Here is a 17,016-nt window from a genome sequence, read left to right as displayed (position 1 = left end):
TCCAAGAGAATTCAGACTTGGTGCGGGGTCCTACGTTTCATCCATCACGGCAGTGGAGAGTGAAACCGCAGCACGTCAACAGATGTCTGTGCCAGATCCTGACAGAGTGTGAGTTGGAAGAGGCCTTCTTTTGGTAAAAAAAAGCTGAGTCAGTTTCGGGAATCTTTTCTGACCACATCTCTGGCTTGTGTCCTAATTTGAGTAGGACAATGTAAGCTGTCAACACATTAAAATGTGAGGTCAAGGATTATACTAATAATGAAGCCTGTAAACGATAAAAGCCCATGCAGCCGAGGTGTGCTGGACAAATGCTGCCAAAGGTTTGAGGTTATGTAACAGCAGCAGAGGAAGCATAGGTTGTCTTTTGTGAAAAAACATCAGGGGCTAAGTGGCTTGTTGTTGTCTTGCTTCCCTTGTTTATCACCTCAGTGGCCTAATGAGGGGCAGGGTGTCTGGCTGTGCTAACGAGACTACCCTGCGCAGTCACCACAGGAAGTGGTTTAGGGCTTCCAGCATGGCGAAGTAGTCTGGCCCTGTTGGTAGACTCCCAACTAGGATAAGGGAGAGAGAGGCCACAATTGGTGGCAGCTGCAGGGTCATTATGTAACGCAGCCCTGCCAGTCAACCACGTTAGGTGGGACGCACCGGGGGGGGGGAGATTTGTCTCAGCATGAATAGTGATTAATTCAAGTTTACCATCAATCGCTACTGTTTCCCATCTCTGGAGCTACAAGGGTCTGAGTCACGGTCTGACTCAACACAGTCTCATGGCAGTTTGTGAAATACAGTAGTCCCGAAACTGAATCTATTTGATTCGTGTACATAACCACAATTTTCCCTTTTTTTCGTGACGCTCAGCACGAATGTATTGCGCATTTTCCTATGACTGCCCGGCAACACGTGATGTCAATTTCTGCCCCAGTCTTTTCAAAATAAAACTACTTTGTTGGGTTTAGGAAAAGATTGACTTGGTTAGGCGTAGGCAACAAAACTAGTTCGGTTTAGGAAAAAATTGCGGTTTGGGTCAAAATAACTCTGGAAGTTCCTTAACTTAAGTACAGAAGTTATGTGACAAAAACTACTTACTTAGGTTTAGGAAAATATCCCAGTTTGGGTTAAAATAACTCCAGAAGTGCCGTAACTTAAGTACCGAAGTTACGTAACAAAAAAATCAACTTCGACTTCTGGTTTCACACGGGACACGAACACCAACATCTACCCTGACCGCCTCCCATTTATACAGTACTTCATGGTTCACAATTACGTGGATTACATACAAATTGATTTTGTGCTGACCATCATGAAAAAAATACATGAATCAATACATTAAATTTCTGGATTATTTCACAAACTGCTGTGCGACTGGGCTGTCTGACTGTACAGACATCTTTGCCTGCATCACCACAGGGTCACAAAAAATCCCACATAGCTAAGTCTTAGGTGGTTTAGGTTATGTAATGAACACGCCATTGGTCTCTGTGAACACTGATGTACCAAAATCCATTTCAGTGATAAATCTCTTGAGAGGCAGTGCGTGGGAGGCTACTTTCGCAGACCCTTCTGACTCCTGCGGTCAGTGGCAGGCGGATGAACAGAACACTTTTATGTAAGAAATCCAACTTGTCAAACCCTCTCTGAGCACTTTTTTGTGCATTTTGCTCAGTACTTATTCTGTTTCTCACGCTTTGCTGAAGTGGTCGCAGTAAACCAGTAGATGCCAACAGCTTGGGCACCGCAAGGTGTTTATTTTTACCTGACGAGCACAGTGATGGGAAAGTAGCAGAGATTTTTACTGTGCTGCAAAAATGCTGATGGTCCCTTTTTTTTTACATCCGTGGCTGAAAACGAGTTAAATTAATGAAATCTTGCACCGGCTTGTGAGCCAAACAGCATAATGCACCAAATGTGAGTATATGGTGTGTATGAAGTAAGGACACATGGAATTTTAGAAGGCATTAATCACTTTCCTGACAGTTTCACCTCGACTTTGACCCATTTTTTCAAATTGCAGAACGGCTTGATTTAAAAAGAAAGAAACTAGATACACTGCTAGCTCCTATATTGGCCCCTTTCAAATTTGTCCACCCCAAAAAACTTGCATGCATACATGTAGGTGTTTCTGGATCAAACCTCTTCTGCTGAGCTGGATTGTGCATGTTCAGTTCAGTATTATAAACCCCCATCACTACCCTATGGGCTGTGACCAATGAGTAAGCAATGACGCTGTTTCAAAAGTATGTGAAAGGTTTGACTACTACAGTTAATAACTGAAAGTGCTTTGCAGCCAACGGGAGACAAGAACATCTGTTGAAACGCCCCCTGAGCCTTGTGATGGATGTAATGTGGCCGAGAACATCATGTCTGTACTTTGAACTTTTGTGCACGCTGCACGGAGATAATACACAGCTCACTTTCGCTTTCTCAAAACAGAGTTTGATGGCCATTGTTTTGAGGTTTTGCAAGAGCAAAAACAGAGAAAGAGCCATAATGAGAAACAGAGACACAGAGGGAGAAAGAGGAAGAGGGGGGGAAAGAAAGAGGCAAGTTGGGAGCGAGTGCACTCAATAATGTTGGCGTTCCAGCTGGATCGCAGATTCAGAATGTGGAGGTTTGCTCACACACAGGACTAAAAAGCCTTTCCAACAACAGCAGCTCGCTCGATGTGACACATCTCCACCTCCCAGCATCTGAATCACAGCAGAGTGATGGTAAACGCAACCCTGGCAGGTAAATTCTCCCATTCAGACTTGCTTTGGATTAGATTTTCGAATGCACTTGCATATCTATGCAAAGGCTGCAAACTGAGAAGGTCAGCGTATGCTATGGTGATTTTCTTCCTGTACTGCTAAGTGCTGCCAGCTAACATTTAGGTTAACATATCCCCCTTATACACATTTTTTCATTCTATTGTTTAGTAACGTACAGTTATAACCTGTCGGATGCCATTGAGCGGCATAGTTGGCCTGAGACACAAGACCAGCATGCTAATGTGGCTAATGTTAAGAATCCTAAAATCACATCAATGCTGAGGATTAACAAATTAGATCAAAATCATTTCATTGTGTTATGCATTTAAATTGACATAAACAACAATGGGTGCTCATAACGCACACAATCTTTTACATACGTGTTTACTCATTAATATTGGCTTATTATATCAAATAAACATGAATTTTGTGACAATAAAACCCCCAAATATCAAACTCTTTACAACTGAACTTGTTCTACATTATCTGTTTTTGGAAAAAAAAAACACAAGAAAGAGTTCAGGGTCAGTGAACACATCACAAACTCACCCACAGAGGGTCCAGGCCGCTGAGTCTGCAAAAGGCATCCATCCACTCGCTTGCTCCTTCCTCCCTGATGCTCCACTTGTTGGTCGATCAGCCCTGCTCCTCACTGCACACTCAGCACCAGTATGTGTGTGTATACTGTATGTGTGTGTGTGAGACGTGGGGAGAAAGTGAGTGTATCCTTATTAGATTTTTCCTCTCTGGCTAATGGTACTAAATCTTGGGTTTAGCTGGTTCCTGCCTGTCTGTCTGTCTGGGTGGCATGCGCTGTGTTTATTAATGTGTGTGTGTTTGAGTGTGTCTGCTTTACTTTTCCTCCCCTTTAATAAAACATCTTCTCTCAATGAAACTCTGTTTCTGTCTCTGCCTCTCTGTTTGAACTGCTGCTGCCCTGAGATCCTGTGTCTTTCTGACTCTCACTCCGTCTGCTTGCTGTTTATGAGCGTGTCTCCCTGTTGGGTGGGTGGAAATATCTCTCTCTCTCTCTCTCTCTCTCTCTCTCTCTCTCACTCACACCCCTCTCTCCTCTCCCACATCTGCTGGATTTCGATCAAAACACCAAAGTTACTCCCCTCAATGGGATGACAGTCCCACACCCAGACACACTCCTCCCACTTTCACTCGTGGCCCCTCACCTCCTTTATCGCTCCTTCTTTCCCCCCACATCCCAAACCAGTCGTCTCACCACACACTGTCTGTTTGTGCATGTACATAACTTTTAGACTGAGACCAGCACCATGATTTTAAAGCCTTCACCACGCTCAAATCCAGGATATGAGCACCCTCAGCCACTGTTGTGTGACAACTATTCATATGCATCACCAGCGTGCTGCCAAACTTAACATATTAGCATGAACGTGTGGAAACCCCTTGCAAGTGGACACCAACTTATAACATACTGTATGAGTCACAAAATTATGTTTTCCTGTGGAAACTGTAGAGCCACCTCAGTGGCGCAAAGCATCACATGCACTTCCAAGTGTTGCGAAAATAAGAAACTTGCTGATATGGGAAGAAAAGAGAATATACTTGGTTAATAAGTCATCGTATTGGACTGAAACTTGCACTGAAAGTGGAAAATGTGAAATCATCAAGCAGTTTTGTCACAAAGTGTCATGTCTGTGGCCATTTGTGCCGGTAGAGGAACACTGAAGGAAATAAGATGTAATTGATTATCAGCGCTGTTTGTGTGTGTGTGTAAGGGCATGTATGCTGACATACTAAAATGCAGGGATTTACACAGACATTATTAAATTAAAAAATACAACAAAATCAAGCACAAAAACAAGAGCATGTGGCATTAAAGCTCTTTGTAGTCTGCTGGGAAGCATCATCAAATGACGTGATGATGGTCACTCTGGTCAAGACACATGGGAAAACTTCAGCACAGCAGCTGCGCAGGGAAAGTATGACACCGTCTCCACCGGGACGTAACGCCACCATCATCACCGCAGAGAAGAAACATGGAAAGTTCGGCAGAGAGGCAGACCACCACCAGGTCCTGTGTCTCGCCATGTGCAAATATGAGATTATTATTCTTTTAAAAATGAGTCATCACTCGACGTTTCTCCTCTGTGCTAGCGAGTGTTTTTTATTCAGCACTTCAACTCCTGGTGCAAAAAAAATGATGAGAATCGTGTAACGTGACGCATGTGGATTCGTTTGAATGTGAAGTCCTTTTGAAAGTTGGATTTGAATATGTTTTTGTTTTGCAGGACAATTGAGAGGTGACCTTAGGACAGGGAACTGGAAATATTATTGTGGTAAAAAATATTGGTTAGAAATAAATATTTTGAAATGATGTGTGTTGGGTGTGACGTTCTATGAGGCGTGACCAGAAGGTCAGACAGTTCAAAATGACCTTTTGCTCTCCGCAATGTTTATCCTGCTGGCTTCAACGTGAACCAATGGAGGGTCAAGATAACATGAATTAGTGCAACAAAGGCCAGTGTAGCTGTCAGACAGATGTAAACAAAAAATATATCCATGGTCTAACCTGACTGTTGTGTTATGTCTCAGTCCCACAGCATGAGTGGAGTGTTGCTACCACCAAGAAATGGTCCGAAACACCTCAGGCAGTGTTCCACAACCAGTGGGGTGGGCGGTGTGTGTGTGTATATACGTGTGTGACTGTAGCAACAGGCTGAAGTGTTTACAGTACACCTTTTTGTCCCAAATAACACCCAGGGTCCAAACAATAAGACAGAAAGAGACATTGCATGTCTTCCCTTTCTGTTTTAACTCACGTAGCTGACATGCTGGACTCTCTGTGGCTGGGTGTGTTTGTGTTTTCTAATCAACAGTAGACAGATGACAACATCTGGTGCTTGGCTGCAGGAGGACATTTTTAGGGGTGTGTGAGAACTCCCCTCGAGAGGGGCCCTGTTCACTCTGGTCTCCCCGGTTCTTAGTAATATATTAATATAATATATTCTTTTCTTTTCTGAGGAGAGATCGTTTAATCTCCCCCCCCATATTGCGGCGTCCAGAATAAACTGCAGCATCTGAGCCAGGACTCCTCAGCTGATTGGTCCCAGACAGCAGCTTGAGGTTGGGGGTGTTGCAATTCATGGAGAAAAAGAAGCACAAAAACAACATGTGCGCGGCGTCGTGCGTGTGCAATGAAGAGAAAGAGCTGTGCAGACTGCCGGTGCGGGTCCAAGGCGGGTTAACGTACATAAACATACACACATTTGGTCTGCAAATTCGACCGGAATGAGCTCCGGGCCAGCCGATGGTTAGACGGCAGACTGTTTACACCAATGGGGTGGAGAGAGAAAGCACCCAGCATGGACCCGTTGAGAGGCTGGCACTGGAGCAGGGCCACTTGTGGTCATGGCGTGTAGTAGTAGTAATGTGGACCTGGCAGGCGGTGGATGCAGAGGGTGGCTGCGGGGGTGGCAGTGCCCCAGCCACCAGCTCGTGGTGAAGCGGTGGTTAACCAGTCTAGGTCACCTACACTTCCTCTGGCCTCTCTCTCTGGGAGGAAAAACAGTCTAGTCAAAATAATGGTGTCATTTTGGCTTCTTACGTTTGAGCAAGGGGAGACAAATTTAGCAACAGCAAAGCAAAGGGAGGGGCCTAAAACAGATTAAGAAACAAGTGAACAAAATATCTGCTGTTTTCTCTCTCTCTCTCTCTCTCTCTCTCTCTCTCTCTCTCTCTCTCTCTCTCTCTCAGCTCTTAAATAAGCAGTTTTAGATGAGTGGCGCAGCTCCAGCACAGCCTGTAAATTCAGATGTGTCAGCCTACGCAAGCAATTATAACTGGGCTCCGTCTTCCGCTTCTCCCCTCCCGCTTTTTACCCACAGTGCCATCTTAATCTGTCCTCGCTGCTGCTTCTCTCTGTAGCTGAGATTGACCTCTGATCTGTCTGTCAGCGGGACCGCTGTGCTGAGCAAGCAGCGCTCAATATGACGAGGAAGACGCTGTGTGAGAACTGTGTGTTTAATTGTGTGTGACAGACCGGTTTCCTCAGTGCGTAGACTCCAGACCCGTCTCACATGCCTCTGTGAGTGACACAAGCCTTCAAGTATTTATCACCTTACTGCCTTGGCACCTGCTGAGGAGTCATTCATAAGAAGTCCAAATATGAACAGCCTGATTATTCACATACTGTCAAAGAAATAGTTACACACACAATAACATTTTTGGAAATACACATACATTCTCCCAGGGTAGCACGAACTGAGGCAAAGACGTGTCTGTGCGAGTGGAAAATGTTTTAATTTAAGTGGAAAATGATGAATCTGCTTCATTAACGTACTACACGAGACGAGAGGAAAATCATTTTGTTACCTTCGGACAGACTAGAGCTTGTTCGCTAGCTGTTTCCCTCTGTTTTCAGTCTTTACACTAAGCTATGCTATCAGACTGCTGGCTTTAGCCGTATATTTATCGGACAGATGTGAGAGCAGTCTTCATCTTCTCATCTAAGTCTCGGCAAAAGAGCAAATAAGCATGTTTCCCAAAATGATGAACTCTTGCTTTAAAGGGGAACACCACCCAAATTAAGAATTCCAAAATGTTATTAGGATGATTTTGTGGACCCACAGAAAGTTTGTTTTCTTTTTTTATACCCAAATGAGCTATATTATATTGTAGTGTTGTCAGTTGTGAAACAGAAAATGTTCCCATTTACACAGAATATCCCCCTGGTTGCTCTCAGTGTCACCTAGAACATCTCTCCCAATTCACTGTCTATGGAGCGGTTCCACACTTTATACCCTATAACATCACAAGTTTGAGTTTTAGCACTCTAGTTTTTGGATTTGGGAGAGAGTTGTTCACGTTTACTAATATTTTTTGGACTGTCTTAGACCATAGGAATAACTCGTATGAATTTTGAAAATGGTCGTAGTTCTCCTTTAATGCCACATGGAGCACCAGGCTCATCAGTAAAGCTCAGGATCTGGCCTTCGCCAGCTTCGTCTTTGGGCAAATTCTATTTACTCAGAATTTTAGCCGCCGTACACAACATTCAGAGACGCTTCGGTTGCATAACCAATTTAGAATTAGTAAGGTAATTGCTGGGCCCCAGTTGTTGTTTTTTTTGGGTTTTTTTCTATGGTGACTCTAATCTCAGCCCGACATCTCCAAACCTCAGACACAGTAAAGATGCTCTTTTTCTTCTCAGACAGCAGATGGCTTGCCATCATTTTCTCAACTGTCCTGGGACCAGAAGGTGTCTGAATGAGGCTGTGCTGTGATTACCCTTCTGAGGAAAACCATGCAGGACGACAGCCAGCCGCAGGAGAGGCCGAAGTGGTGCAGGACTGGTTTAGAGCACTCAGACAAACAATGTAAATAAACACGTCAATGTCAGTTATTTTTTGCATTTATTGTGCTTGCTTATATTCGCTTATATGTTGTTGTTTTTTAAAAGTGACCCACCATTCGGAAGGTTCATGTAGTTTCCTGTCAACAAAGACATAACTTTTAAATGATTAGAAAATAGTAATGTTAGGTCTCTAAGATGACAGGATGAAAAATTGTATTTTGCAATCTTCTGTATGAAGGATGAACTGTGTTGGCTGCTCGGATATTAGTCAAATGATTTTTGTGACATTATCACTGAAAAGAAGAGGAAATGCAAAGCAACAGTCATCACTGAAATTGGTAATGTTTCCCAAAAATAATGTGTTTTCACTTCCTCTTGAGTTTCATCACAGAGTCCCATGTTTGGCAATGCATCATCATTTAGGGTAAAGTATAAAACTGTGAGCTTACAGTATCTGATGTATATTCTTCTACTGACCAAACTTTAAAGTGATATTAGCTATTTATTTCTCTATGTAATTACTAATCATCTCTATGAGGCTGGCAGACAGGCTTTCAGTGATAAACCAGCCCCCCAAATAATGTCAAAATATTAAAATATCAGACACATCTCACATGGAATCAACATATTAATTGTACAACAATGTGACACATTGATTTCATTTTATTTTCCAAAGGTTTTTAAAGAAAACAAAAAAAACCCAATTAATATAGTTTGTAATCAGTCAGTCATCAGCATTTAAACCGTGAATAGAACAAAATGGATGATGCATCAAAACGTGCACGCTCTTTTAGAATAATTTGAAGGAGCTATTTTTGTTGAGGACTAAATGCAAGCCACTGGCACAATGTTAGGCAGCTGTGCTTTATGTGTCAGCCAGTGGTGAGTTTTGGTTGGGTCTGACCTGGCTGTGCCTCACATCTGAACCAGCCACAGTCCAACCGGGTGTAGACAGCCTCTAAACAAAGTAGGAGACACTGGATGTGAGCCAGGAGGCCATGGCTGCACTTTCGCAGCTGCAGGCAAGGTTAACTCTCCTACTGCTTCATGTCTGGTGCAATTCTGGGACTATATAGATAAAAATCCATCTCATCCATCCATCTGATGGTTTACTAATGGTTGGATACAAATAATTTGCATATACATTATTCAAAAACACTTCAGTTGAAGAGTGATTTTAACCTTTAAACAGGTGATTTTAAAATCCCCAAGAAGGTAGCATGTTTTTCCTTCCTTATTTATTAGCTCAAGTGTATTGTTCAAGGCAAGCTATTATTAAAGCTTCCATTATTAAAACATCCATCCATCCATCCATCCATCCATCCATCCATCCATCCATCCATCCATATTCAATCTAGCCCAATCAAATCCAATCCAATCCATCTATCTATCTATAAATCTATCTATCTATTTAACCTTTAAACAGTTGATTTTAAAATCCCCAAGAAGGTAGCATGTTTTTCCTTCCTTATTTATTAGCTCAAGTGTATTGTTCAAGGCAAGCTATTAATAAAACTTCCATTATTAAAACATCCATCCGTCCGTCCGTCCGTCCGTCCGTCCATCCATCCATCCATCCATCCATCTATATTCAATCCAGCCCAGCCTAGTCCAATCCAATCCAATCCAATCCAATCCATCCATCCATCCATCCATCCATCCATATTCAATCCATCCCAGCCTAGTCCAATCCAATCCAATCCAATCCAATCCATCCATCCATCCATCCACCTATCCATCCATCCATTCATCCATCCATCCTTCCATCCGTCCACAGCCTTAATGCGTCTCACGTAGCACTGTAGAGAACTCAGGAGCCTCAGTGTAACCAGGCAGGCCCTCTGAGTAAACAGGGACCAATTACTTTAACAATGCTTAATAGGATATTGTGGCTTCTCCCTAAACTCAAAACAGACCTGCTGCCACCCTAAAATAGCAGTGAGTGGAAATCCACGGGACGGTCCCCCGTCACTAGTTGCCCAATAACCTGGGCGACTGGCTCCCCCCTTAATAGAGCCCGGAGCCTGACTCCCACTCACTCTGGCCTCTCGTGACGTATGGAGGCACCAGCTCATCACGAGTCACCACACTGAAGTGGTAAGACGAGCATCAACAAAAACAACTCCTCGCCTTTTCACTTGCGGATTGTGGACCGAGCCCCTCTAAAAATATCACAGAGAAAAACTGAGGGGGAGGCTCGGATTGTGGTTGGGACATTTATTAGAGAATCATCCACTCCCTGCGTGCTATAAAAACATTGTCTTTTTCAGGGTGGAAAACAAATGGGATGAGCACAATGTGGTAAAACGATGACCAGGAGATTTTCTACCACTGGCTGCTATTGTTTTAAAATCATATTTCTATGTTCTGACTACCACAGAATTCAGCCACAGCCATAATTCTGGTCTGTTTCACTTCTTATTTTATGTCTTTTGGATTGCCGCCAAGCTGTTTAGCACTCATTTCAGTCATGGCTGTTTAACAATAACAGCAACAAAGATAGTTAACATATGCTTGCTAGTCACCATCCAAGCAGCACCTAAGTGGCAAAAGGGACACTGGAATATACTAACTGTTTCATCTTTATGCTTGAACTTGGACTACATCTGCACTAGTTAACATCACAGAAACTCTGGCATTATTTCCATCTATTCATACTATAAGTCACTATTTCCCTCCGTCTAAATTCAGTCTTAAAAATGCTGGGAAAATGAGAAGTAAATCACGTATCTGCCCACATGGCGTACCCAAAATTCAACAGTAGTACTCATCACTCAACTTCCTATTGCAAAGCCATTTGTACAGTATGTACTCATGCACTGGAAACCCACAGTTTGCAGTCTGTAAATCAGAGAGTACAAACACGACTTCCGGAAAACCATTTAGAACAGCAAGGGGAGCCACATCCTGTGGCTAACAGGAAATACTGGTTAAATGACAGGTTTGCGTAAATGAAGGGCTGCTTTGCTTGCCATCCCCTAAATGTATCTGCGTCTGTGTTTAAAAGTCAGTGTAAATGGGAAAACGCAGATGCCTCTATCCTATAAGCTACCATAATAGATATTAACAATGACTCTTTCAGTCAAAAAATAACACAGTTTCTCCACAAGTGTATCACATTTCTTGGTTAACGTGGCAGTAGGCAGAAGGATTTTTTTCAGATTACCTGTCTCATGCACCACTGTCATGATGTTACCGTTTTATAAAAATATATATTTTTTTAAATCATATTTACTCCAATTCTACCCACTGACGCTTTAATTCCCATACTGAGCACACCTTCTTTATATAAACTAGCCGATATGCCTGGGCTTGCCATTGAGGTAAATTTAATTTCTGTTGATGAGGCTGCACTTTTGACTCATTTTCCCAAGCTTGTTTACATGCTTCCTTTAAACAGTCTTGTCTCGGGTGCCCATGAATTTGTTTTCTCTTCTGGCTTCCTATCTGAAATAGCAGTTATTATCCGACTGCTTCATTCAGAAATCTCTCCAAGTGTCTTGACGAGGATTGCCTGAACACGCAGAAGTGCTAAATTCCCCCACAATAAGGAACACATTTAAACATTATATCCCATCCCTTTGGTGTAAAAAAAAGAGAGAGATATAACCGAAGGAATAGTGCCAGACAGACAAGGGCCATTTAAGTTGTACCAGACGAAGCTAAATACACTCTCCAGTGTCCATGAAAACAGGCGGTTTAGAGTGTGATTTAACTAGGTCTGTACGGTACACAAGATAGATTTTTTTAGTGTAAACAATACAATAATGGAAGAGAAATCACTTTCCTCTGGTTTTAATCGTGTACAGCCATCTATAAAAAGGGAGGTTTTTAAGAGACTTGGTGAATTTAAATCAGAAAATGAATCTCTTTTTTTGTTCTATTTTATGAGACATCTCGCCTTTTCCAGAGGGATACCACCAAACCATAAAATGGTTGGCTTTTTTAAACAATGTTGCATAACTTTAATTTCTTTCTTTTTGTAACAATTTGGGTCGAATAACTGTTGTTTTCAAGGGAAATACCATGCGGTTTAAGAATTTATATTGTCAAGAGCAGCCTAACCAGTTTTTGTGAGTATCAACAACGCTCCTCCAAGGTCATAAATAAAAGTGACATGCAACTCTGGTTGTGACAAACCAAACCAGGCCATCTAAGGGTACTTTCCTGTTGCTGATCTTGCACTTTGACCTTTCAATGAAGAGGGTCAAAACCAAAGGCAATTTTACAAGGAAAGGACTACGATATCAACTTGGAGGATGATTTTGGCATCAGAATCAGTCATTCTGAAACACAAGTACAAAATCCATGCAGAAAGGACAGAGGCCTAATAATTAAACGCAGATGCCAGCGCTACAGAGCCTCTATACTTAATGGGCCACTGTTATTCCCGTGTTCTTATGCAGTTTCTATTCATAGTCTTAAAAACACGTAGGTTTGGTGAACTGGAGCCTTTTCCTTACTGTAGGTGTGACAGTGAATATATTTGTCCTGGGATAGAGGCCAACCTCCAACTGTGACCATGAATTGAAATGGAGGATATAGAATATTTATGAATTGAGCATTTAAATGTACTCATGGACAGGGCTGGCCTATGGCAAATTAACTGATGATGTCCTCAGTGTTCAACTTGAATTCAGCTCTGTCTCCTAAAAATGATGTTCCCATACCATGAAACTGCATTGTGAATTACGTTTCGAGGGAAACTTATTTTGTCAAGGATTACGTTTGTTTTTGACGTATCACAAATACGCTTGTAATGATAGTCTGCGGAAGTCCGTGTCAAGAGGTGGTCGGGTTGGTGGATCAACCCGATATCATGCCAAAGCGTCTAATAGGCCTGCCTGTCCACCAGAGGATAGTGCGTCCTAGTGTGTCACGTTTTGTTTTTTTGTATGAAGGTGCAGTACCAGCAGGGGACAACAAAACCACTCACCACATCATGAATAAAAGAAACAGAATAAAATACGCAGGGAAACAACGTAACATAAGTATGGAAAACACATCACTAAAAAACGTAACAAATGTCATTTAACTTTGCTTACAAAACAAAACACCAGTCTCGAACACTGCTCTCCTAGTTGAAAGTCCTGTGTTTGTTGGACCCATCCGCCATAAGCAGTCTTTCTCACTTTTTATTCTACGTCACTAGCTCTGAGTGTAGCATATTTACACTGATGCATTTACATTGCAGTCAGTACAGATTACATGGCGTGCAAATGACACGCCTAAAGCAAGAACAGCTATCTTATTGCACGCTTTTGCCTTACGCATTACCATGTCATTCACATGCCTTTTTGTACGACTGGACTGGGTGAATGGGTCAAACAAACACAGGACTTTCACCAAATCGTGTCAATTAGTGTCCCGTGTGAAACTAAAAGTCAATGTTCACTTATTTTAATTTATGTATGTAGATTAATAACGTAACAAACATAGTTATTTTAAACCAAACCATTATGTTACTAAACCTCACAAAGTAGTTTTGTTGCATTTTTCACGTTAACCACATGTTTAGAACTGTTTAAAACTGCGACCGTAATGCGGGAGGAAATACGTTTCCCTCTAAATGTAATTGAGAATGCAGGTTAGTAATATGGGAATGTAATTTTGTAGGAGACAGGGTTGTTGAGTTTAAAGACTATAAAACATTAACAGAAAGCCGGTGTTACAAACTGGGGGGTGTGGGGTTTGAAAAAAGAAGGCATTTACCAGACAGGGAGGGTCTCATGAAAAATGCTATCAAGTTGTATCATGGGAAATGTAGGATCCAGCTTCATTTTTGGAGCTTGACCCCTCAGAATATCTTAGCCGCTGCTCCTTCAAATTTGATGATTTCATGTTATTTTCACCCTGGGCCTTTTTTTAATCACTTTTAGCCATCATGAAAATGAAAATGTTCATTGCTTTCTTCACTGTACTTCCCACACATGGCTAATTCCATAACGACGTTTGAAAGTTTCCCGTTTGAGGCGATGGAGATGTTGACCCCGAAGGAAAATATCGCCAAAAAGTCTAAAACTGGCACCGCTCATAAAGCTTTTAACCAAATTCATTCCATTCTTTCATTTAATTTGAGGAGAGGGTTGTCAACAGCAATATTACGTGCTTAAGCGCAGACACTGACGCATGTTGCCGTCATATATTCTCCATCTGGGTGAATAACACATTTTACTTAAAATCATACACGCCACACACACGCCCACGCACACGAGCTTTGGGTGTCCCACCACACCAGTCAGGGACCAAACGAGACAAGACCTATCATGTCTCCTCTCAGTGAGAGCAGACATTGTTGACTCACTGTAGTCTAGAGGCGCTCAGCCTGCGTCCCACCACAGCTATGCACCGTCTGACCAGAGCCTCGGAGCAAGGGTGTGCAGACTCACACACGTTTATGGATGCATGCAAACATTACACAAACACAGTCAGACACACATACATACAGGTACACAGACACATACATTATGCCTGTTTCACTCTTTCTGCAGCTCTGCGGTTTGCTCTTTAATCCACTCAGTCACAACAAGTCAAGAGCAAGAAATCATGCACTTTCCTTTGGTCTTTTCCGTCCTTCAATTGCGCTACCGAAGTTAAGACCTAACCATTGATTACTTCATATATACGTTACACAGTAATCGGAGAGGGAGTGTTTGCTGTTTTGGAACCGACGGTACACCTGTCAGACACTTCTGCAAAGCCCTTCTGAAAACCACTTGTGTTGAAAGGCCCAATTCTCTCTCCACAAATCCTCCAACCATGTGCCTCAAGTGTGCCAGACACACTCCAGCCTGTCCACAGACATCAAGCCCCGGTCTCAAACTCCACTTAGACCTGACATCATAGTGAATCAAGTGATGTTCAGTTTAGGTATTCATCCCCTGACTCCTCATGCCCGGTTTAACCTGTTATGGTGCCCCAGGCAAAAATGTGCAGTATGGCCCCCCACCTCCCCTCCTTTGTACACTGTGTACTATTTTGCCTCCGCTAATTACAGTGCACACAGCAGACTATAAATGGCAGCTTCATTATGAGCCCAGAGACCCAGAAAACAACCACTATTCCTGTGCTGGAATAATACTACCTGGCCCCATTTTCTGTGTGCAAATTTGGGATCATTTGATTAAAGAAGACCTATTACGCATTTGTGCTTTTTCCCTGTTTCTTTAGTGTGTTATATAATTTTTTTGTGCATGTAAAAGGTCTGCAAAGTTACAAACACTTAAGTCCACACTAAAGGGAGATACTCTCCCCCACAGAAACACTGCTCATGAACGGCCTGAAACGCCTCGCTTGATGTCCTGCCTTTTCTTCCGTAATGTGGTGATGTCACCAAGTAACACATCTGCATAACGGCTAGTTTGGCCCCTTAAACAAAGCTGGTTATAGCAGAGCTGGAGCGAGGGTGAAAAGAGGTGCTGCAGCAGAGCCGGTATGAAAAATATTAAGCGTGTTTTGAATATTAAAGCATGTAAACATGTTCTTGTAGAAACCCAAAATACAAATATGCACTTGAAAATAAGCATAATAGGTCCTCTTTAAACACAATTTTATTTAGGAATCTAAATGGGAACACAATATTAAGTGAAAATAATGAAGGTCTTAAAGGTCTTCTGTAGCACTTAAGTGCTGCACTTGCACAAAGTTGGGAGGCTTAGAAAAGACACATTAAAGCAGCTATAATCAATAATAATAAAAAAAATGAAAACAATGCGAAAGGGGTTGCTTGTAGTGATGAACCTACAGAGAATTATCACTTAAATCTGCAGTCTTTCTTGGCTCCACGGAGCTTTATAACAGCTGTTTTCAGCAAAAAAAAAAGTCTTAAAACCCGCTGTACACTACTATACCTGCTCAGCACCAAATGGCAGACACCCAGGGCTTTGGGGGCCCCCTGGGGGTCTGGGTCCCCATGGAAGTTACCCACCTTGCCTAGTTGTTAATCCACCTGTGACCTGCACACATACTCACGCAGAGAGGACAAAAGCAACCCACGCGTACCGATGTGCAGCCACACGTACCGATGTGCAGCCACACATGCGCAGCCACCCACAGTCAGACAGTCAGATAAGGAAACACTTAACCGGCGTCTCACCACAAACACACACACTGACAAAACCGACACACCCCGACATTCAATGTCCTGGCCTTGTTTACTCATGACCATCACAGCTCGCAGCACTCTACCCCATCATTCCACAGATTCCTGCGTCCCAGCACCGTTTTATGTGCTTTGCAGAAAGACTTGTGCTTTTTCAAGGACACAAGGAGTACAGGCATTTCTCAAATATGCTGACTAATATAATGAAAGTGAATGACAGTGAAAGATAATATTTTGATTTAAGGCTGACATTTTTTACATATTTAGTTTTTTGCCTTTAAAGAGTTGAAATCGAATTGGTCTGCATGCTGTGTTGTTTGGAGGGCCACACCGCAGTGACACATATTTGACTGAAACTGAAATGATAATGAAAACTGGGGCCAACTGGAGTTAACATAACTTGCCCCAGAAGGCCTTTATGTCTGCAACACTGCCACCTGTAGACCATCAACAATGATCCTGATTGCTCAACACACTCCCTCGTTTTCATTTGCCTTCGGTTTGCTCTTACATAACAAGAATAAACAAAAGATGCACTCATGGTTTGTTTGACACAGAGAGCAGAGAGTGTATGGCCCAAAAGGTAATTTTCTGTATTTACTTTATTTTCTTTTAAATGCTTGGTTTCCTCCCACATGTCAAAGATATGTAGACCAGGTGAACTGTGTGAACTCTAAATTGCCTGCTAAGTGTGGATTTGTTTGTGTTATAGCTACAAAAATAAGCAAGGCTAAATAGTCCAAATTATACCAATTTTACTTCACTTACTGACCCCATAACTTTTAAAATATATCTTATTGAGAGAGTGTCTCAGTTTTCTTTAACCTTGAATAACAAATGTA

General features: G+C 42.3%; 1 protein-coding gene and 1 long non-coding RNA gene across 2 annotated transcripts in view; one reads left to right on the top strand and one right to left on the bottom strand.

The window, feature by feature from the left end:
• abcc6a (ATP-binding cassette, sub-family C (CFTR/MRP), member 6a) overlaps window positions 1–7,511 on the bottom strand; it is a 33,873-nt gene extending 26,362 nt beyond the window's left edge. Inside the window, exon 1 of the mRNA XM_037765160.1 lies at window positions 3,297–7,511. Coding sequence (XP_037621088.1) covers window positions 3,297–3,338 — 42 coding nt within the window. The 5' untranslated portion in view covers window positions 3,339–7,511. The remainder of the gene's footprint in view (window positions 1–3,296) is intronic.
• LOC119485517 lies at window positions 1,235–8,117 on the top strand. The gene is made up of 2 exons (XR_005206290.1): window positions 1,235–2,727; window positions 7,930–8,117. It is a non-coding gene; the product is annotated as an uncharacterized LOC119485517 (long non-coding RNA).
• Window positions 8,118–17,016: the final 8,899 nt, after the last annotated feature.

This window comes from Sebastes umbrosus, chromosome 3 (genome assembly GCF_015220745.1).
Source record: "Sebastes umbrosus isolate fSebUmb1 chromosome 3, fSebUmb1.pri, whole genome shotgun sequence".
NCBI lineage: Eukaryota > Metazoa > Chordata > Actinopteri > Perciformes > Sebastidae > Sebastes > Sebastes umbrosus.
Note: the sequence above shows the minus strand (reverse complement) of the source record. Positions and strands in the feature narration are given on the sequence as shown.